Here is a 24,118-nt window from a genome sequence, read left to right as displayed (position 1 = left end):
AAGTAGAAAAATAGGGACCATCTTTGGTGGGAAGGTAACAGCGTTCCGTGCCCCTTTGGTATTTAGTCATGCCGGCCACATGATCATGGAGACGTCTTCGGACAGCACTGGCTATTCAGTTTTGAAACGGAAATGAGCACCAACCCCTAGAGTTGAGAACAACTAGCACATATGTGGGAGGGAAACCTTTACCTTTATCCACCAGCTAGAAGAGTGGTGGACTCAAAAGAAAAAGCCTCTAAGGCAGAACTACAACCAAAAATACTGCATGAATATTTTCCTTTCTTTCCTGTAACTCAGGATGTCATCCATTGCCCTCTAATTAAGTAATTACGGGGTTTTTAAAAAAAAAAAAAATCAAACATCAAATGATTTACAAAGCAGAAGCAATCATCTAACCATATATATATCCCTTTGTATATGTGTTGAACAGACTTTTCACTCAAAAAGGCGTTTTAATATCTGTCTGAGAACTCTCATACTTCAAAAACACTGCATTGATCTACTGCCTTTCATTGTGATTGCTTAGAAGCCTAATACACAATTCTTCAAACCCCTTTTCAATTAAAAAATGTACAAATGTTTTGATAAAGAATTGCTTCATAGAATAAAAGCGATTCGAGTGACAATTTTAAAAGACCAAGAGAAAATCTTAAAGAGCTTATGGCTTGGGCTGGTCTTAGTCTAATTATCTGTGTTTTGAATTTTAAGATGTCAAGGTCTTCAAACACCAAATATGCTGTCCTCTGGGAGTTTTCTCCAGCCAGAATTTCGTAAGCATAATTTAAATGAATTTTCCCCCTTTTAATCTTATAACCAAGTTTGAGAAGATAGAAGCAGAAACCCAGAAATAAATTTAAGATCATCAACTGTATTTCAGGGCTGATCTTTATTTTCACCCATAAAATTACAACTTCCTATCTATTAGGATTAAGGGATGCAGTGGCGCAGTGGCTAAGACACTGAGCTTGTCAATCAAAAGGTCGGCAGTTCAGCAGTTCGAATCCCTAGTGCTGCCGTGTAACGGGGTGAGCTCCTGTTACTTGTCCCAGCTTCTGCCAACCTAGCAGTTTGAAAGCACATAAAAAATGCAAGTAGAAAAATAGGGACCACCTTCCGTGTGCCTTTGGCCACATGACCACGAAGACGTCTTCGGACAGCGTTGGCTCTTCGGCTTTGAAACGGAGATGAGCATCGCCCCCTAAAGTCAGGAACGACTAGCACATATGTGTGGGGGAACCTTTAACTTTACCTTATCTATTAGGATAACCTGGAATGATGGGACCTATTCTTCTTCCTCTTGTGCCATATCCATCATCAGACTTGGCGATCACGTTGGCGATCCTATTTTTATCAACAGCCACATGAAAAACTGAGTTTTGTCTAAACCAGTCCCTATGGCTGATCTTTTCTATCACGAAAGAGTAAACATGTTTTCTAATATTTCCTTTCCCAAAGTATCCCTGATGCAACTGTAGATTTCAGAAAAATTTCATCATTGTCAGTAAAAAATTTAAAAATGCAAGATTAGCTGGCTAATCTTTCACCATCTCAGGCTTACAAAATTATAGATGGGTGAGGAGAACAATACCCACCCACCCCAGCTATATGCTTATACACTCCCCACTCTCCGATTACCAGAAGTGAGGCTCACTTAAAATCAGAGTTTGATTTCTCTGGGTATAAATTAAGTTTCTGCATTAAAATCCAGGAGTCAGTTAAATCAGGTCTGAAGTGGTTGCTAGGTTACAACGACTTTTTGGTAGGAATTTACTTCAATGAAACCATGCTGTATTATCATGTGGATCATCTGAGAATGTTACTCCATAAAGAGGTTAAGTAGACAAAATAATGTTTTTTTTTTCTTTTAAAACAAGCTCACTTGTATATTTCTTTCGCATTCTAAACCAGCAATAACGTTATCAAGCAACTCGCATTTCAGACAGATTTTTCTGTCTGGATATGCTGTGCATGAACATGCCTGGATATTTATGTATTTGAAAGGAAGACTAGTTTCTCTACCCCCCCCCCAAAAAAAAGCAATTTAGAAAGAGAGAAACATCTCTTGATTCACTGAGAATATGGTAACAGAGGCAGATGATTATTTTCCTGTATAATCTTCTTTGGGGGAGGATTGCCTTAAATTCAGATTCCCTTTATTACTGAGCAAAGATGGTGTGGGTATTGGAGTGGGGGTGTTTACATGAGTATACAAAAAGAGACAGTGCTGAACTGCAAACATCTAGATTATCCAGGAGATCCTTTAGAGATCTAAAAACAGCCACTGTACACGTCTTCAGACTTTAGAAATCTTTTTTTCCCTTCCCCTGGTTGCCTCCTTAAGTGAGCATTCATTTCTTCCCTGCTAAATCCGCATGACTCAGAGATGCCATTTCAGCCCCAAACCTAAGTTTAGCCACATCAAGCTGAACCAGAATATTTCAGAATATAAACTCTGGGGTGCGGGTGGGGTATCCAGTTCCTCCTAGTTGCAGTGTTCAAACTATCCTCCATAATTAAAATGAAATATTAGGTTTGTCCACATGGAATAATTTCCAGGTTGAAAGTCGTAAATTTATTTTTTTTAAAAAAAGGGCATTATAGAAAGCAGAACTTGCTCCCAAAGAAATGCATTTAGTATCGGGATACTGAATTTTTTTTCCCTCCAATTATTGACAAAGACCTCTAACTGGCATTTTTTACCTGTAAGGAAGCCCCTACGAATTCAGCCAGGCATTATTCTAAATGTAGAGGCTTCACAGCATGATGCTCGCTTTATTGAATTAATTGGAATCTCAATTACCACATTCAGGATTTGATCACCTGTCTAGTTTCCACATTACGCTATGACCAACTGCAGGTTTTCAAGCCACCACTGCGGATGTTGAAGTAAAGATTAACCCATTATCCCTTAATTGACTTTTGAGCCTCAAGATATAATTGGCAATTAGTTAGGGGACCAGCTGTATTTGGGGAAGTGATTTTATGCTTCTCAGATTTCTGCTCCATAAAAACCGGAGCCTGTGTTTTCTTATTAGGGAGCAAGCTCCCAGTGAGAGTTAAGAAGCTGTAGAAACAGAGAAGATTACACATGAAAGGTAAGGCTGCATTTTATCAAGTCTGACCCAATTATTTCATAGATAGGGCCATGTACACTTTTGAGGAGAGGTTCGCAACTGCCTGTTCCCAGGATTATTATTTTTTTTACTTCCCAGTCTAGCCTATGGTCCTGGTATCCATATATACACCAGTCTGGTCCAGATTTCTGAGGATGGTATGGTAAATTGAAGATGGCTTTGCTTCAGCAGTTGGTAATTGCAGTAAAGACCAGGGAACTATGAATAGACCAGTTTCTTGGAACCTCTCCGGATAAACAAAAAGATGGAGATCACCCATTTGTGCTCCGGGCAACTGCTCTTCACAAGAAGACGCAAGACAGTGGTTTTCTATGAGTTTGAGCACTGGGACAGGACAGGATCAACTATCGTCCTTTCAACTGTGGTAGAGTCTTTAAAGGACATTTAAGTTTACAAACCTCACTTTCCAATCACTTTCAGAAATTACCGATGAAATGAACCATCTTACAACTATTAAAGGTCTTTGAACATGAGTTTGAAAAGTCTTCACTGGATAAGTTTATCTTCAATTCTGAAGAAAATGAAAATTAATTATGATTTTAAGAACTTAAGAGAGAATTTTAAACAGCAAAAAGCTTAAGTTTTAACTTAAGATTTTTGTCTAAGAAAATGAGAAATGGATTAAGGGTCCAGATAAATTTGGAATATTGTCTTTTACTATAGGTTTTTGGAATCAACTGTAAAAAATAAAAAGCTTCAATTTGGGAAAGTCACTAATGTTGGCTATATTGTTTATTGCAAGTCAAAACGAAGGTAGTGATTTTAGAAACTGGACAATAGAAGAGACTAAAGAATCTAAGAAGAAGTGGGGGGAATACACCCCTGTTGTTGATGTCAGTTAATACTGGGACCTACAAAATGACACAAAACATTGTAACATTGGAAATATTAAATGAGATCTCAGAAGAACAAATTAGAAACTGCAATATGAATGCTGTCGGTAATCATGTCTGCTTCTAGAGATAAGACTACAAAATGTTAATGAAGGAATGACCGACATGGAACAAATTTTATTTGACAAGACAGAGAAAATACCAAAACTGGAATTACAAATGACAGACCAAGAGAATGGTCTGAAAAAGCAATCTTTACTGGATGCACAAAGGAAACTGGCCGAAGTTTTAAATTAAAAGGGCAATACAAATGATAAACCAAGAGAATGATCTAGAAAATGTTTTCTCATCTATGAAAAGAGGCCTGTTAAAAGCCATTTTTATTTATTCTATTCAGTAGTTTGATTCCTTCTGTCCTAAGGAAATGTGGCTTGTGGATATTAATCTTACCTATTTGCAAGATAATAAAATATCAACATTATGCTGTCTGTTTCTTCATACTAATCTGCATGACACTTGTCTTTATATACTATATATATTTGACCTTATTGCTAATGCTTTTCTACCTTCATCAACTTCTACATAATCTATTTTGCTTCACATTCATCTTGCATTTTTGGTTGTTGTTTTTTTTGGTTTTTTTAAAAAAGTTTTATTTTTACAATCATATCAAATAATTCATCCAATGTACAGTTATATACAATTAGTCGGGCTTGCCCAGTCACCACCCCCCTTTTTAACACTCTTCCCTCTTCTACCTTCTTTTACTTTCCAAACCTTCCTCTCCTTCTCTTATCTACATCCTCTCCTCCCTCCACCCTCCACTCCTTCTCCCTCTTCTATCCCTCTTCCTTCCTCTTCTCCTCTTTCCTACCTCCTACTCTCTCTTCTCTCCCTCCCCACCGTTCTAAAATGGTAACTGGACAGACCCGACCCTACATTAATTATATTTATACATCTTCAATAATCCCTGTACATTAACCATCACTCCATCTCTACCCTCAAACCCCCCCCGTTCCCCTCCCCCTTACCCCCCACCCCCCCACCTCGACTTCCCAGAACAAAATGCAGGGTATCAAAACTAACAATCATAATCCAAAATAATTCCTAAATTATAATCTCTAGTCACTCCACACTTAATCACACTCTCAATTCCCCTTCTTGCATTTTTGTTATTGACTGCCATTTATTATTTATTTAGGAAATCAATTGATAAGCCATCTTCTCACAGACACACGACTCAGGTTGGCATCCAACACAGCTTAAAAAAACAATTAATAAACACATTAAAAAATATAAAAACCATCCCAAAATAAAGAACGATAGATGTTAAAAATTGTAAGAGATGTTGAAAGCCAAATGAGGCAAAAAGCATGGGATGTGTATATACATACTAATGCAAGTAAACACTCCATAAATCATTTTATCCATGAAACTTGCTCCACATAGAGAAAATTACAGCCCATGCACTAGCCCTATTTCCAAAGGAAATATTATTCAGATTTCAGCAGCCATATAAATATGGTCCCTTAAAGGAGGATCTGAATGATGCATCTGTTTGAGTATGTCTACAGGGCGTGCTTGACAATAAATCTTTACCTTTGAAAGGTATCAACAAAAAATTGCTTATTAATATGACTCCTCACACTGAGAGAAAGAAGCATTGACTGGACCTGAGGGAAAAAACAGATAAGCAAAATAATGAATGCAAAGCAACATGCAGAAGTAAGATGTGGGATGTATGCCTGCCTATCACCGTGACAACAAATATTTATGTGAGGACCACATTTCTGTGGCGATGCTTTCCATACCCTCCAAAATTCAGTACCAGAATTCATTTAGTCCATTAGCCGTATAGACACAGGGAAAATGCCACTGGCCCCTCTCTACGGTCTAAAACAGGGGTCTCCAATCTTGGTCCCCTTAAGACTTGTGGACTTCAACTCCCAGAGTCCCTCAGCCAGCAAAGCTGGCTGAGGAACTCTGGGAGTTGAAGTCCACAAGTCTTAAAGGGACCAAGGTTGGAGACCCCTGGTCTAAAAGGTTTTGTTTTGCTTCCTGCCGCTGAATAAGATGCATCTCCAAGAGCTAATAAACTCTTAAACCTCTTTCCAGCAACCACATCCAACCAGTTACTGACTCCCACCTAAAGTAATAGCACATTTCCATCGCAAGGATCTAGGAGGATGAGTGCAGACCCTCTCTTGATCTTTCCTGCGGTCAATTATCATCCCTCTCATCACTATGGAAACCGATATTCTAAGGGACACTGCCAGGAGCCCATCACCTCCGAACTTAACCCTCAAGCTTGCAAAATAGGCAAAGATCGCTTCAAGCTCACAAACTGAATCAGCCACGTGACCCAGAGAAATATAATTAGCCACAAATTTACACACACACACAACACACAGCAGCAGCAACAGCAGCAGCAGCAGAAGAGATGGAGAAAAAGGCAATCTACATTTCCCTTTATTTCTTTGGGCTGCTCAAGATTACAAGAAGGCTTTGGGGAAAGTAAGTGTTGAGGTCAAAGCAGGCCCTCAATTATTTTTCCTCAAACCAATTAATTCATGCAGTTGCCCATATCCCGATCGCCCCTTCTGGGGAAAAGCAAGAGCAGCTGCCAGAACAAATGGCTTCAGCGACTTTTTAGAGGCTTAATTTACCCAAAAAAAAAAAAGCAACCCAAAAAACCTGGAAGTCATTGAAGTTGCTTCCATGTACCTCGCCTTGTGTCCTCCCCAGAGCCAGGATCATTTTAGAGAGGAACGTTGCTAGGAGGGTCAACGGGAGGGGGAAAGCGGTTGACTGGATGCCAACAAAACAGCAGGGAGAGCAGAATAAAACTCTTGAGAAAAGTCCCTGGCACAAGGAGGACGCTGTGGCCTCGTTCACATATAATGATATTAGGCCGGAATGGTTAACATATTTATGAATCGCCCAAAATCAGCCATCACGGTTTAGTTTCTCAAGCACATCGATCAGGCCGCTATATAAAAAAAATTCTGAAAAGTGAGACAACCTCTGTCTCAAAGGCTGCTACGGTATATTGGTAGGAACCCTAGTGGCACGGTGGCTAGAATGCAGTATTGCAGGCTAATTCTGCCAACTGCCAGCAGTTCGATTCCTACAGGCTCGAGGTTGACTCAGCCTTCCACCCTTCCGAGGTGGGTAAAATGAGGACCCAGACTGTTGGGGGCAAGAGGCTGACTCTGTAAACTGCTTAAGAGAGGGCTGTAAAGCTATTGCTATTTGAAAAAAATGTGATATCTAAAAAACTGACTTACAATGGCCTGATTTCGATTACCTCCCAAGCCCACCCATAAAACCCAAAACAAGTTGCAGGCCCAGCACTTATTTAATGACCCTTGATGTAGTTAATGGTCTATAAAAGGTGAGTAGTAGCATGACCTTTCTCTAGTAACTTCTGCCTGCCTGAAAGTTACTTCCATACATGTAATCCTCAATTTACAATGGTTTTTTTAAAAAAAGCAAAAAAAAATGGTCCTTGGAAAAAGTGATTTACAAACTGTCAACGCACTTCTGACTGTCACACCACCCTCAGAGTCAGGTGATCTCAATTCCAGCATTTGGCAACCAGCTCACACTTGCCACTGGTTGCAGCATCCTACAGTCATGGGATTGCAATTTGCAACCTTTTTTTGCCGATTTCAGTCAAAAAACAACAACAACACCACCTTCCATTGGGGAAGTGAATGCATGATTTGCTTAAAAAAAACAAAACACCGTAAAAATTGTCGTAAAACCAGGTCTGACTCAAGTTATGATGACATACGACAGAAATTGCAATCCCAGTTGTAGTTGGAAATGGAGGACAATCCGCGTGTTTTTATGTTACTACCTGAAATCTCTTCTGCGTCTATTTCAGTCTATTTTTAGTCTCCAAATACTACCTGCAAAAGTAAATCAAAACCCATCACTAACTCCTTTTACAGAACAAATAAATCTTAGTTAGTTCTGTGGAACAGTTATCTGCTTTCTCAACACTGGGTGGCAGCATACTGCAAAGAATAAAGTTTTTCTGCTAGATGCGGACACATAAATCATGTATTCTAATTCCTTAAATATGCATTAGAATAGACACATGCAAAGCAAAAGTTAACATCACAAAAATGATAGGCTGAATTGAAAGCGATTCAATAAGCATTTCTTTGTTAACTGTTTGAGAACATCTATTTTCTTAATAGGGATGTTATTATCCACTATTAATGCCAGTGCTTTGTTAACTGGAGGGGAAAAAAGATTTTCTATTCTGATCATTGTTGAGCAAAAGAAAGGAGGATATTCTGGGCATCTTGAGATATAAAAATGGAGATCATTATGGAAATGATCCACTCCTCTTTTTTAGTAGTGCAATGGAAGGATTGCTATACTGGTTTCACCTGCTATCTGGGGCCCATCTGTAGCATTTACAGACATTCATCACCGGCTGGAGATTAAGGATGAAATGCCAACCATAACTTGCTCTTCATCCCAGGAACAGGAAGTCTGCAGTAGTCATTAAATAATTAAGGAAGTAGTCTTGGCATAGGACCGGGATATCTTCGGGACCGCCTTCTGTTACCACATGCCTCCCACCGACCGGTACGCTCTCATAGAGAGGGCCTCCTCAGGGTGCCGTCAGCCAGACAGTGCAGGCTGGCGACCCCCAGGGGGAGAGCCTTCTCTGTGGGGGCACCTACCCTCTGGAATGAGCTTCCCCCAGGACTTGGACAACTTCCAGACCTCCGGACTTTTCGCCGTGAGCTTAAAACATATCTATTCTTTCGAGCAGGACTGGCTTAATAGGGTTTTAAATATGGATTTTATTGGGGTTTATTTTATATTTCGTATTGTATTTTAAATTTAGGCTATTGGAATAAGTTTTTTAAAATATTGTTTTTATTGAACGTATTGTCTTTATTTTATCTGCCTTGTTCACCGCCCTGAGTCCTCCGGGAGAAGGGCGGTATACAAATCAAATTATTATTATTATTATTATTATTATTGGGAAGTAATAAAAAGAAACAGGGAAAGGCTTAATCCAGATGAGATAACTCTGCTATTAAGTACAAGAACAAATCAATCTGAAGAGACATTTATACATGATCACAGAGGGCATTATATTCCATCTGAAGGATCATGTATACCATTCAGAGCTTCCGCAGGATCCCAGTGTCGATTGAGAAAGTTAAGGCTAAAAAATTATCTGGTAGGGCCAGCAACACCTCCCTCTAGATCAGGGGTGTCAAACTCAAGGTCCAGGGGCCAGATCTAGCCCACGGGGTGCTTAGATCTGGCCCACGGGGCCACCTTAGAAACAGTGAAGGACTGGACCGTGATGCCTCTGCCAGCCGCCCTCCCGAGCTCCATTTTCGCTGGCAGAGGCTTGCAGGAAGCCATCGTGGGAGTCCGTTTTCGCTGGCAGAGCGCTCAGGCCACCACACGAGGGACATTGAGCTGGCCACGCCCACCTTGGCCACACCCACCCTGGCTCCCCGAGGTCAAACACAATCCTGATGCGGCCCTCAATGAAATCGAGTTTGACACCCCTACTCTAGATCCTGACTTGCCACAAAGATCCATATGCCAATGAAATCTAAGCCGGATTAATACTAGGGACTGAATTTTAAGAACATGTGAAAATCACAATGGCTGCCCAATGCAGCCACTTGCCCTAATGTAATTTTTTTTTTAGCCGGATTATATAAAACTTTACTGTAATACTTGTTCTTTTTAAAGATGGTAACCCCAAATGGTTGAGGTTTGGTCAACTACATCTGTGTCAATCTGCCTATAATCTGAGATCAACTGGCATCAGTCTATATCAGGGGTAGGCAATTCATTTTCCCAAACGACCACATGGAAACGTGGACTGTTATGGAGGGCCGAACCAATAGATTGAACTGAATTCTGCTCAATATTAATTTTCTCGCCTTCAGCGGGCTCCGGCTGGGCGCCGTTCATGCTGGAAAGCAGGGTCTGCCACCAGCCAAGCCGGGAGGCGCCTGCAAATACCGCAAGGCAGTCTTCAGCGGGATTGGGCGTTAGCCCTTCACGCTGGCAAGCTGAGGCTCAACCAAGGAGATGGGAGGCCTCAGCGATGTTACGCCAACCAACGGCCTTCAGTGGGGTCGGGCACAAACACCCTTCACGCTGGAATGGCTCAACCTAATTTTAGAGAACAGATCTGAAGTTCCGGAAATCAGGAATGGGCAGCTCAGCAAAAATATGCCCATTCAGATCGGGCTGAGTATGAAAGCTGGGAAGCAAGAGGAAGAGGAGGAGCTTAACAACTTGCAGACTCAGTCCTAGACATCGGACAGAGTTAACCTATTCCTGACTGCTGGCCCCACACTCAACGAGACAAGAACCGAATAGAATAGAATTCTTTATTGGCCAAGTGTGATTGGACACACAAGGAATTTGTCTTTGGTGTATATGCTCTTAGTGTACATAAGGAGAATAAAATACATGCATCAAGAATAAAAAGATACAACACTTAGTGATGGTCAAGGTTACTATGCCTACCCATATGTAATTTTTTTTAAAAAAAAAAAATAGCAGCTGCCGTCAAAAAGCAATGAAGTTGTATTGTATGGATGGCATATACTTATTTATATCTGATTTCTAATTTCTGATTGACCTCATGTAGGCCGGACAGGAACAGTAAAAGGGCCAAATGTGCCCTGGATAAAAAGCTCAAGTCTGGTCTACATGTTCAGCTTTTGAGAACAATGACAGTAACAGATGCATTTATTCTGTTTCATTCACTATTATTCATCCAACCGCATTATTAAGAAAACTCTTATAGCTGGTTCCATTCTCTCCTCTATAACTTGTGTTTTACTTGTAGTCCTTTCGACACAACTACAATTTATGAAGAATACAACCAAAATGAATCACACACCCACGTATAAGCCCAGATATAACTATCCTTCACTTCTAGACATCACCAGTTTTCTTAGCAATTAAGAATGAAATGTACTGCAATCGTTAAGAATAACCAGAGTCTATAAATGGAGAGAGAAAAATGTCAATCAATCAAGATGATAGTTCTTCTTCCTTTTTAAACTTCCTGTCTGAGGAAGCAAGGAATGAATTCCGTGCAGAAATATCTCAAATGAATTAAATGGCCCGGTTTGACTGCATTTTTTTTTTCTGCAGTATCATCACGTATTGGAATTTTCATCCTTCCCATTCCCTCTTTAGCTGCTTTCTGCCTTTTATACCGCTGGGCCCTTTTCAACAGCCATTCCGTTGAGCGTAATACTTACAAGCCAAGAATAAAAGAAGAATTATTTATAACAGCGTGACATTATCTGACGGAGTCAAATTGTGCTTTCAACAGGATCTCCTTGCATCTTGCATATATTTACTGAGCACTGAGAAAGGAAACATTTATAATGCTAGAAATAAATTATTTTTCCGTGTCCACACTACCGCTTTGCAGCAAATCTCTTTCTTACAAAACTGCACACGCTCCAATCCTTTGACATTGAGGAGAGGGGTAATTTAAATTCTCAGCTCTTCTTACATTGGTGAAATTGAGGGCGGCTTATTAGGTGCCAAGAGACTCTGGGAGGCCCAACCAACATGAAGTTCTTTATTAAAGAATCTTACTTTCTCTACGGGACGAAGAGAAATTAGGTCAAGTGAAATATATAAAGAATGGCAAAGGGGTTCCCCCCCCCCCACAACTTTCTGGGGAATACCAGCAACTCTGCTTTTGTTGCTAAGACGCTAGAGAGAAAGAGAGAGGCCAGCCAGATATTTTTTTTAAAAAAAAGCCCATGAAATACAACAGTGTCCCAATTCAGACACAACATGTTGTTAAAAGTATGTTTCCTTCGTTTTACAGCAAAACAAAAGTCCATTTCACTGTTAACTACTTGCCACCTAATTTTTTTTTCACACTAATTTTCTATTTGCTTAAATAAGGGTTGCTTCAATAGGCCTTTTTTTTTTTCCCCCATTAGCAAAGCTAATATTCCAAGAGAAGAGAATATATGTACTGCGGTATCCTTGGGGCTCTTTCTGGGCTTGGTTGTTTGCTTGAAGACATTTCATTACCTGACCAGGTAATATTTTCAGTGCTGGGGGATGTGCAGTTTGTAAACAACCAACGTCAAAAAGCTCTAAGGAATCCAGAGCTAATATTGTCACTAGGAAAAAAAACTAAGCAAGCTCATTTGGTAAGTCAACATAATTAATCAAAGATGAATACATACATTAGCAAGTCGCTAACCTTATCAACCAGATAAGTTCTCGTACAAAAATGACGCCTCTGCTCCAACAACAAAACATGATTCCGCAGCTCTAGGAAAGGAAAGTCTACAGAACGTTGGTCCTTTTATCTTATCTTCTCGCAAACTGAATCCAACACGATTCACACTGTGAGCAAGCATTTTAGACCTCTGCCAGGATACAGAGGCTGATGTATGAAAATCAACATAACTCAGCACTCATTTTGCATTTTGGACTGGTAAGCAGTTTTTTTTTGGTGGTGTTTTTTTTTTTTAAAGAAATATTGTCAACCGTTCAGACCTGGAACAAAAAAGAAACACTGGCCTGTTGCCAATGTCCCCTCTGCGGTCAAGATATTGAGAAAATGATAACAGCGGCCGTTATGGACATTTGTTAACGGGAAAGAAAAAGGCTATCTTGACTCATCCTAGTTTGCTTTCAGACAGAAGGTGTGACAAAGACGTTATAAAGTCACAACTGCTCAGGATCTCAATAATTGAAGAAGCTCCTCTCTTTGTGTTTAAAGTCTGCTAAAAGGAGCTTTTTTTCTATGTGGGGGGAAAAAACGAGGGGAAGTCAATCACGCAACGCTATTCCGCAGTGTCAGAGGTACAGATACAGAGGTACAGCATTGTCTCGTTTATGATAAGCTAGAAAAGGTCCGGTCGGCTGCAGTTCAGCAGGAATTTTATTTTATGATGACTGAATTTCCTTGAAAAGAAAACTACTCCGAAAGAAAGCAATTAGAAAGAAAGAGGCAATTAAAAAGAAGGAAGAAAGCACCCAAAGGATAGCTGGTGGGATTCTTTCCAATTCATGGATCAGCAGTGGGGATGTTCAGAAAGAGAAGTGAACAGTATTCTCAAACTTCTCCCCCTCCACCCCCGCCAGACTGCATATCTCTATCTCTATCTCTATCTATATCTATGTTTTCTGAGGTTTTCGCGGGTGTTTGTATATAGGTCTTTGTTATTGTTAGCTTCTCCAGCAACATTAAATGTGATCCTGCTCAGTTTTAGTTCTGAACGTTTCAACAAAGTCTCATTCGTCATCTTCAGGCTTCAGCTTCGTGCTTCATTGCTCCCAGAAGCACGAAGCTGAAGCCTGAAGATGACGAATGAGACTTCGTCGAAACGTCGCCAAGACACTGCCAATTTTACGCGGGAGAAAATCCGAATAACCAAAGACCTACATCTATATCTATATCTATATCTATCTATCTATTCTGGATTTATTTTCCCCTTCACAGATCCTAGCCTGGTCCAGCCCAATTTTTAAACCCTTTTTTTGTTATTGTTATTGTTAGCTTCTCCAGCAACATTAAATGTGATCCTGCTCAGTTTTAGTTCTGAACGGTTGGCCTACCATACACAGAGTCTCAACTCTCTCTCCGTGCTTTCTTTCCAATATTTTGTTGGGTTGGAAACAATAAAAACAGACATAAAACTACCGTGCAATGCTCAAACTGCCTACTTTCTCAATCTGCCTCCAGCTGGACATCAATTCTGGAGGGTCCCTCCTCAATTTAATGTGCTGTGACGTATTTACATTTGTGTCATGTGTGCATGACTGTAGTGTATACTGGTCCGAATCTACCACCACCTCCCTCCCATAGCAAACACATTTGAAGTTGTATTCATCAAATAACTAATTCAAATTAACTGCCTACATACATTTGGGGGGGAGCCCACTTTATTTGGCAATCAAGGTGGCTTTCTCTTACATACAAGCCACTCTGGCACACAAAGTCACCCTTTCCTTCACTTCCATTAGAAACAGGGAAATAAAGGGAGGGGAAAGAAAGGAAGAGAAAAGGGAAGGAACAAAATGGAAGGGTTAATCCACAGTTTCAACAGTCAATGTCTGTTACCATTCTAAGTTTTTTTTTTTTTCTATTCTGCTCAGCAAGGGGAAGATGGCTCATTCCCCCACCCCCATCCCACGCACACCATTAATGAATAAATACATGGGCATTTATTTTATCATCAATGTTGGATTGGACTTCTGCTTAAGGTCAGCGAATCATTTTAATCACAACTCCCTGTCCCAAAATTTACACAGGGCAGGCTAATGGCAGGAGTTTATTAACTTAGAAACTATTTTGATAGGACAGGTTTGTCTGCCTTGCGTGGTGGCCTCTGATTAATTCTGCCATTTTCTCTATTCTGTGCAACCCATTAAAAATCACTGAAAGCTATGCTACTTTTGGCACAGCCTTAGCCTGAAAAACTGGCTTTAAAAAAAATACATCTGTGAGAGAACACTTGCTAACACTTGCTATATCTAACAGGAAGGAAAAAATGATAAGAGGTTTGTCCAGTCACTATAATAGGACTGCCTGACACTCAGCATTTGAACTACCAAAACAGGATCAAGTCTTTATTGAAGTTATTATCCACGTACTCATTTAAAAACATAGTGTTGTGGTCTGCCAGCAGCCTGCAGAGCTGGCAGCGGAGTAGGACAGCAATGAGGCTGAGGAAGAACACGGGCCAGTCCTGGAGGCTGGGGAAGGCCCGGATGAGGGTTCTGCATCAGAGGCAGAGATGGGGCCAGGGCCATCGGGGAGCGATGTGCAGACTCTGGAGCCTCCAGAGGCTGACAGTAGTGAGGCAGGGGAACAGGAGGAGCCTGTTATTAATGCACACATGAGAAGAGCTGCCAGAAGACAAGAGCAGCTACAGCAAAGAGGACAACTCGGGAGTAGGACAAGAGATGATTGGCCCCTCCAGATAAGGCTTAAAAGACCAGCAACAGCATTTGGACTCTTTGCCGGAAAACAACGGTGATAGCTTTGTCTTGTTGCATTTGTATCAGTGTCTTCTGAACTTTTGCCAAGAAAGGCATTTGGCAGTTTGCCTAATTGGACCAAGGTTGGTGATAGGACTGAAGAATTGTGATATGAAGAATTTGCTTTGATTAGTTTGGCGACCAATCAGTTAATTCTCAGCTGTTCTAATAAAGTCTGTTTGTTTTTGAACTGATTGCATCTACTCCTACCTACTTGGGCCTGGGTCACAACACATAGAGCTTGTTAACAACTTAAGGTAAAGCAACCATTTTAAAATAAAGAATAGATCATATTTATAAGATTGCTTTGTCTTTTAGACTGAATTTTACATAAGCCATTCAAATCACTTTTGTGTCAATCTGGTTACCGACTCTTATTACTAACACTAATTATAATAGGAAGATACTTTAACGTTGTGAGATGCTCCGTCACTGGAATTTTTCAAGAAAAGACTGGGCTATCGTTTGTTGGGTATGATATACGGACTTCTGCCTTAGGCAGGGGGTTGGACTACAAGACCTCCAAGGTCCCTTCCTTCCAGTCCTATGATTCTATGACTCAGTATACATATCTCCTTTAGCCTACTCCTTTTTTTTTTAACAAATACGGGAACTGGTTTTATTTATGAAGCACTGGGGCAGAATTTCATTATTATTCCCCAGTGACTATGAAAATAGAAATGATTATGTTCATTCAAATACAAGGAAAGATTAAGGATTCAAAACAGGACTGACAGTGTGTGATGCAATGGGCATGCATAACAGAGCCTGCTGATCCATAAATCACCGTGGAAGCAGGAAGTTTGGAAATTAAATACAAGGTTGCCAAACAGGCAGACGATAAACGTACAGGACCATTAGGTGAGGCTAGAAAATATGTGCTAAAGACAAGGCATCTCCATGACAACACATGGAACAGTTTAACCCGATTTAACATTCTCTCACCTGTATATTGCCAAAGTCCACATTTTCATAATGGAAGTGTGCACATTCTGCCATCTTTGGAAAATGGCCTTTGGTGAAGGACAATCTGAAACACAGGGAAGACGTATATTATTGCAGAAATCAGAACTGACGTTTCAATCAAGTAAAGATTTCTCCTGACATTGTCACTGAAATGTCTAATCGTTCAAACATGGAGTATCGTAGGCATCGGTTAAGGTGGGTCGAGATAAGGGGCCGAGATAAGGAGTGGGGGGAGGGCCAGCCAGCAATTTAACAACCGATTCGGCCAAAGTGGGGAGAACAATTGAATCCCACCACTGGTATCGTCTATGTAACACAAAGAAATAATTAAAAAATGGTTTCTAGGGAAGAAAGCAAACTATCAAGTATTATTTGTTGTTAGAAGACAAATTCCAGCTTAAAAAGAGCCTGCACCTGAAACTGAAATACGAAGGCAAGGAATTCATCCTTTAATGTGCCAAGAGAGCTAGAAGATTGAAGGCTAGAGAAGCAACCAAGAAACATGCATGAACTTCATATGCCTTCATACCAACTGACAGAAATTAAATCTGTGAAAATAATTAAGAGTCCATCAGTTCTATACTGGTAGATCTAGGAACCAAACATGTATTTTAATTATTTTCTAGCTTTGACTTGGGGTTACAAAATGATAGGTATTGCTGAAGCTTTATTATAGCGGTACAGAAACTATTTTAGTGTCCTGGAGCACATTTTTTTGGTGGTGAACAAAGAGTGTTTGATCATCAGTCATTCTTCCCTTAGGACTTTAAAAGAAAAATGAGATTTAGCACCTGGTCTTTCCCCACTAGAAAACAGGGTCATCAGCCTTCTCTTGCAGAATCAGCACACGATTGATGAGAGTTCTGAACAAATCCATTCCTGGATAGTTTTCTGAACTTCAAATCATTACTGGATCCAAAGGTGGATCAAATACAAGTCCACCCTACCAGCAGATTAAATTGGGAACAGAGAGGATTACGGAGGAAGAAAGGAAGTGAAGCTCAGTTCAAAGGAGTCCTTTCTCAAATTTGTGATAGTTAAGGTACACATTTCGCCGTACTTTCCTTGTACGTGACAATTGGAGGCACATTTTCTCCTTACGTATAGAAAGTTTATGCTTTGATTTAGCTAGCCATCAAGAGAAAACATAAACCTAAAGAAGCTAATCTAAAGCTTGTCCTGATGTCTGATTTGAGATAGGAGGCTCTGCTACCAAAATCAAAAGCAATGAGATAGAGTTGGTACAATCCCAATGACAAGGTTGCAGTTAAGATAAAGCTCTCTCTATCTGTGGAAGCCACTGCACCAAAGACTGGAGCCTGAGGGCACAGAAGATGAAAGCAGACGAGGCGGCTCTAAATAGCGGTTGGTATAGAGATCGGTTCATGATAGTTACTCTGGCAGATGGGATGCAGCACAGAATCCCATGGTTCTCTCCCAACCCCTTAACCGGTTTAGAAATGGGACGTTGGTCCTACCGTGATATGTCCTTTCTCGGAGCTGCCAGGCTGAGTTTTGTTTTTCAACTCAGTCTCAGCTATGGACGCAATTTTCTTCACTCCAGAACTTTGGAGCTGAGCTTGGAAGTAATTCCCTGGATAGCCCTTTTTCATTTTAATCCTTTTTCTTTTTATTCCAATTTTTTTTCTTGTATTTTCTTGTATTTTCTTGCAGCTGGGGAGGGCTCTCTGTGATTTGAGCTGGGGGGTGGTCCCTTCCGATGCCTCCTACCCTCCCCATTCCCCACAGGTACCTCAAGGGTCGTTTTGGCATGCTGCCGGGCTCAACTTTGCCCCAATGCTTGCGGCTGGCCTCCGCAGTGTCAGAGCGCCTCGACTGAAGCTGCTGGAGCCGCGCTAGCCTCTTGCCGCCTGGGCGCAGGCCATTTTTGCTGCTAGCCTTGATTAGGGCTGTGAGCGCTGTGGCGAGGACTGGGAAATTAGTCACGGCGGCCTTGTTTCCCGCGCTTTCCTTTGGTGGCTTAGTGGTTTAGAAATCGGCCCTTTTAATTTCAGAGATCTGCACGATTATAATAGAAGGAGCTCCTAATGAGAAGGAAGGACTCACTGGAGAAGAGCCTAATGCTAGGAACTATTGAGGACAAAAGAAGAAGGGGATGACAGAGAATGAGGTGGCTGGATGGAGTCACTGAAGCAGTAGGGGTAAGTTTAAATTGACACTGGAGGATGGTAGAGGACAGGAAAGCCTGGAGAAATGTTGTCCATGGGCCACGATGGGTTGGACACGACTTTGCAACTAACAACAACAAATAGAAGGAGGAAAAATAAAGCAGTAAAACACTTCATCTATTGGCCTGCCTTGGGTTTCTAGAGGTTAAGGAGGAGGACGGGAAGAGGGAGGGGAAGGCAGAAAATGTGGGCAGGCTTTCTGTTTAAGTGAGCATATTTCCTATTGAAGGTGCGGGGGGGACACAATGGCTCAGCAGTTAAATACACTGAGCTTGTCAACTGGAAGGTTGCAAGCCGGGTTCGAGACCCAAGCACCGTGCAACAGGGTGAGTTCCCGTTCCTGCCCCATCTCCTGCCCATTTAGCAGTTCGAAAGCATGCAAATGCAAGTAGATCAATAGGTACCACTTCAGTGAGAAGGTAAGAGTGTTCCATGAGCCTTTGGTGTGGAGCAGGGATGTCAAACTCGTTTCATCACGTGACTATCACAACTTTTTTCCCCTTCGCTAAATCAGGGGTGGGCTTAGCCAGCATGTGACACATCCGGCCCACAGGCCGCAAGTTTGACACACCTGGTCTACAGTCATTGTGATCATATGACCATGGAAAATGTCTTTGGACAACGCTGGCTTCCTCAGCCAAGAAACAGAGATGAGCACCCCTCTCTAGAGACAAACACAACTGGACAGGAGAAACCTTTACCTTTTATTTCTTATTGCCTTTGTGCAACAGGGATTAATTTGACTTATTCCACCTGTATATCGACAAGAAGTCAACCAGCATCTTGAGAGTCAACATTTAGGAATGCCAAGGACATCACTGAAGTTGTAAGGATGAAACAAAACATCTTACTTTTTCACATTCTTCACTTTCATGCTAGCTGTGCTGCCACAAGTCCGCAAGGATAACTCTCCAGAAATCTCAGGGATGTCTGCGCCTCTTGCCTGCAAAAAGAGAGAGAGAAAAATAGATGATTCAACAGTTTAATTCATTTTCAGTAAATATGTAAGACACCAATTTTGCTATCTACAGATTAGTTGCTGCCATAGGATTTGATAGTCTTAAGCATGTGTGTAATCTTTTACACTTCCAGATGGATGATGTGACTTGTCTCTACATGTACCAAATATTTTAACACTGTGAATGATGTGTCCAGATAACTAAAATAAGAAAATCTGTGTATTTTTAAGCAAATTTTGAGAAGCAGTGAAACAAAGAAGCCTAAAAGGATAAAGGTTCCCCTCGCATATATGTGCTAGTCGTTCCCGACTCTAGGGGGTGGTGCTCCTCTCCGTTTCAAAGCCGGAGAGCCAGTGCTATCTAAAGATGTCTCCGTGGTCATGTGGCTGGCATGACTAAATGGCAAAGCGGCACGGAACACTGTTACCTTCCCACCGAAGGTGGTCGTTATTTTTCTACTTGCATTTTTTATGTGCTTTTGAACTGCTAGGTTGGCAGAAGCTGGGACAAGTCACGGGAGCTCACCCCATTATATAGCACTAGGGATTTGAACCACTGAACTGCCAACCTTTTGATTGACAAGCTCAGTGTCTTAACCACTGAGCCACCACGTCCCACTAAAAGAAGCATACAAATACTCTATTTGAAATATATTTTGAACTTAGGGGAGAGACCGGAAGCGTCGCAGTGAGACCGGCTGAAAAAATAGTGGGCTCTAACGAGCTCCGTGAAAATCCAGCTGGACAAACCATTGTCAGGGGGTCTTTGGACTGGAACCGTCCTGTAGGTATGGTGAAGGAGAGGCGTCTCGGAAGACCAAGAGGAATAGGCAAGTTCCTCAAAAGGTCAGAGGCAGCGGGCGTGGCAGCCATTCTAAAATGACTGCTCTGAAGCTGGGGCAACTGGACTAAGTTTTTGTGCAGGAGCGGTGTTTGAACATTGTGCTGGTACCAGGTGAGTGACTGGCCAACTCACAAGTAAAAGAAAATTTCAAACTGGATTAAAAGATGTCCCGGAGCTAAAATGAGCGGCTAATTGGCATTCGGGAAATTCTATGGAAGGAGAAAAACAAAGAGGAGACTAAAATACTAATGCCCAAGAAAGTTTTTGTATCTATAATTGGATTTGGAGTAACTAAAAATAATAAAAGAAAACAACCCAAGGAAAAGTATTTTATGTGGATTTAAATATTTTTGACAGCTTTGACATTTAGTTGGTTTGAAAATATTGTGGATTTGAGAGAGACATCTGCTGGCGGAAAGAGAGTACTGCAATATTCGCTTCAAAGAAAGAGAAAGTACAGCTGTGACCTTGACTTCTAAAAGATAACTTGGAAACCGTGAGAACTTTTAAGGAGTATGTCTTTCTACATTACTTGATTTCGATTTTCAACAGCTGTGGAAGATAACAAATCTTTAACTTGGAGTAGACTGGATAAATACTTAAATTGTACATTATTTGAAACAAAAAAGAGACTATATGGATTTTAAATTTTAATTAAATGAGATATAATTCAAAAAATTTAACACTTTCTTAAATTGGCAATATGGAGTCTTGGATGTGTGACAAATTAATTGAGATGATTAAAAATATACGTGAATCACTACAGGGTAATAGAAAGTCAGAAATTTTGCTGGAACACACAGAACAGGAAATAGGGGAGAAGGTGGTAGAAGAGAGCATAAATTAGGAGCAAGAAAATAATATTGAAGGAAAAGGAATTGAATGCAGAAAGCAGTTAGATGATTTCACTGGGATTTATAGTGGCAAAAAAAAAGAGTGGCTAGGGGAGAACATTCCCCAAAAAAGAATCAATCAAAGGATAAAGAGGGAAACAGTGGAAAGAGATTAGGAGAAAACCTGGGGAGAACTATTCAAATAATATATCTAAAAGTGAGAAAAGGAGTCAGAAGAAAAGCTATAATAAATATAAACCCACCCACCCACCCCAAAAAAAGAAAAAGAAGTTAAGAGAATGGAATAAAAGGAGAAAATTATTAAGAAGTGGAATTTTGGAGAGACCAAGAAAAAATGGTTTGAATATGATGGTGTATATTGCTTATAGTAAAAGAATAGCAGATGAAATGTGAAATGGTAATTTGGTTTAATTTTGAAGACAATTATAATTAAGAGACAAAGTTGAAATGTTAAAAGTGGGATGAGGATTTTGAGAAATATATTCTGTAATGGAGAAACAAAATAATTAATTGATGTTATTGTAAGAGATTAGGAATTAAGGGCAGATAGTTATACTGTTTATGTATTATATATTAAGAAGAAATTAAGATAAGACAAAGAAATATGGAAAAAGAATATGGCTGAAATTGGAAACGTAAAATAGACTTGGGGGGAAAAGAACAATATGGCAGAAGCTGAAATAACAAGATATGGTGAAAAATGATTAATTTGTGATAAAGAACTATATGAAAGAGATGAATATGGAAAAAATGGGAAGATTGGAATAGATTAAAAAGATTAATATATATAAAATGTATAAGATGTGACCCGGTCAACACTTCGTTCATAAAATATTTATGATGAAAGAAAAATTTTAATAAAACTTGTTTACAAAGAAAAAAGAAATATATTTTAAACTTAGTTGGGTCATTGTATTATAACTATAATCCCTTAATGTTTTTTATTTAAAAAAATAGAGGCAGAATACTTTTTTAAAAAAAATTAGGTGTAAATGACACTAACTAAATTCAGTCCTTATCTTTCTATTTTCAGCAATATCTATTCCTGAGTTGGACACAACAGACTGAAGAATGAACTGTAAGTAGAAGACAATTCATGGGAGGGAGGGGAGAATTGTTATCCTGTTTCCTACAATTGTCACTGAACTGTTTCCTATCATTGTCAAGAACCTGCTCATAACTCAGTAATTACTTGATAGATGTCCCTTGTAGAAAATTCTGGGTATCAGCATAGCTTCCAACAGGCAGTTTTAATCTCCCTCTATTACAGGATGTAACATGGACACAACAATCATCTCCAAGCTTCCCTTAGAGGCAGTTTCCAATTACAGCTGTATACCTGGATATCATTAGCATGTTGGTAGTAACTGCACCCTCAAGCAATGGATGATGACGAATGTTTCGCTTCTCATCCAAGAAGCTTCTTCAGTTCTGAAGTTTTGAAGAAGCTTCTTGGATGAGAAGCAAAACATTTTCAAGGGAAAAAACCAGGGAAGTCCAGTTGTCTTTCAAAAAGCATCTTTGGGACTGTTCCTGCAGGCCACTCTCCTCTTTATAGCTCAGCACAGGTAATGCATGGAAATGCCATCATCTTTAAATATTAGACACCCAGGTACACGCAACTGAATAAAGCTGTTTGTTCTGAATGAAAACTGTACACACGTTCGGGACAGTTAACTGGGCCTCTGGTGGCTCAACAGACTAAGACAATGTTATTAACACAGCTGCCTGCAATTACGGCAGGTTCAAGCCCCACCAGGCCCAAGGCTGACTCAGCCTTCCATCCTTTATAAGGTAGGTAAAATGAGGACCCAGATTGTTGGGGGCAATAAGTTGACTTTGTATATAATATACAAATGGATGAAGACTATTGCTTAACACAGTGTAAGCCGCCCTGAGTCTTCGGAGAAGGGCGGGATATAAATGCAAATAAAACAAAAACAAAAAAAACTACTGATCAATTACTGAAATGTCACAGGCAAAGTAATTCAACAAAGAAGTTCAGTACTTCTGACAATGATTCAGAATAAATTTGTGTAGACTGTAGGTTTATGGGCAGTATTAAGGCAGACATTTTAAAGGTCATTATGGGTTCATTTTATTACTGTTGGAAAATCTTTTCCAAAGAAGCTGAGCTCACAGCCAAGAAAACCCCCCCAGCAATTGATGGTCTATTAGCTAAATGGGGAAAACTTAGAAGCTATTGCTTTCAGTTTCAATTAGGCATAATTCATCCATTTTAATGATTGAATATAGTTCATCCCATATAATTACTGTATTGATAACTGCAATAAAATAAGGTAAAATTAATTGTAATTTACACTTCAAACAACAGCCTAAACTACAACTAAATCAAAAAGCGGAAACAGTGTCTTAACGCCCCACTGGGGAAGGAATCATATGAACCTGGAAACAAACTGGGCTCATTCTCAAAAGAGGAAATCATTGTTTTCTATTACAGTATGTAGACAACATAACTTAAGACTACTGCTAAAATAACTGCCCTTGTGTAAAAAAATTACATGTTTATTATTCCTTTGATACTTCTTTAAAGAATCGAACAAAATTTAGTCAGTGTATTGTTCATAAAAAGGTTTTTTTTTATGTGGTATATCTTTTTTAAAAAACTTTTAAATTGATAGTTAGATGTATTCTGCTGGCTGAATTTGCCATTCTAGCAAATTTGAATCTGCCCCTGGCAAGATTGGCTAAAATGTTTTAACAATATGTCCCCAAACTGTTGGAAATGTAAACAAATACCTGGAACATATTACCGCATGTAGTGGACTTGCATAAAGGCAAGGAAATTTTGATCACTAATCCATACATGGTTAGAAAAAATGATTAGGCAACATATAGATTTTAAGCCAGAATTGTTTTTATTAGGCATTATATCAGATGTCTATGATAAAGAATAGAATAGAATAGAATAGAATAGAATAGAATAGAATAGAATAGAATAGAATAGAATAGAATAGAATAGAATAGAATAGAATAGAATAGAATAGAATTTTTTATTGGCCAAGTGTGATTGGACACACAAGGAATTTTGTCTTGGTGCATACGCTCTCAATGTACATAAAAGAAAAGATACGTTCATCAAGAATCATAAGGTACAACACTTAATGATAGTCATAGAGGACAAATAAGAAATCAGGAAACAATCAAACAATAAAGGGACAATATATCTAATATATCTTATCTTAACTGCAGCAAGAATTATATATGCACAGCAGTGGAAGAACGAAAACACCCCTTCAGAGGATGAGACGATAAGGAAGATACTAGACTGTGAGGAAA

The 24,118-nt window shown here is 39.9% G+C and overlaps 1 protein-coding gene across 9 annotated transcripts in view; it reads right to left on the bottom strand.

Annotated features, from left to right (window-relative positions):
• Positions 1 to 24,118, bottom strand: part of ARHGAP32 (Rho GTPase activating protein 32) — a 200,145-nt gene that overhangs the window by 109,884 nt on the left and 66,143 nt on the right. For 8 of the 9 annotated variants that reach the window (XM_058194899.1, XM_058194901.1, XM_058194906.1 and 5 more), the window contains exons 3-4: positions 19,014 to 19,105; positions 15,953 to 16,037 (exon numbers count right to left, since the gene is read on the bottom strand). The exons of the other annotated variant lie outside the window; for it this stretch is intronic. In XM_058194899.1, the coding sequence (XP_058050882.1) occupies positions 15,953 to 16,037; positions 19,014 to 19,105 (177 nt within the window). The remainder of the gene's footprint in view (positions 1 to 15,952; positions 16,038 to 19,013; positions 19,106 to 24,118) is intronic. 9 annotated transcript variants of the gene reach the window in all.

Source organism: Ahaetulla prasina, chromosome 9, assembly GCF_028640845.1.
Source record: "Ahaetulla prasina isolate Xishuangbanna chromosome 9, ASM2864084v1, whole genome shotgun sequence".
Taxonomy (NCBI): Eukaryota; Metazoa; Chordata; class Lepidosauria; order Squamata; family Colubridae; genus Ahaetulla; species Ahaetulla prasina.
Note: the sequence above shows the minus strand (reverse complement) of the source record. Positions and strands in the feature narration are given on the sequence as shown.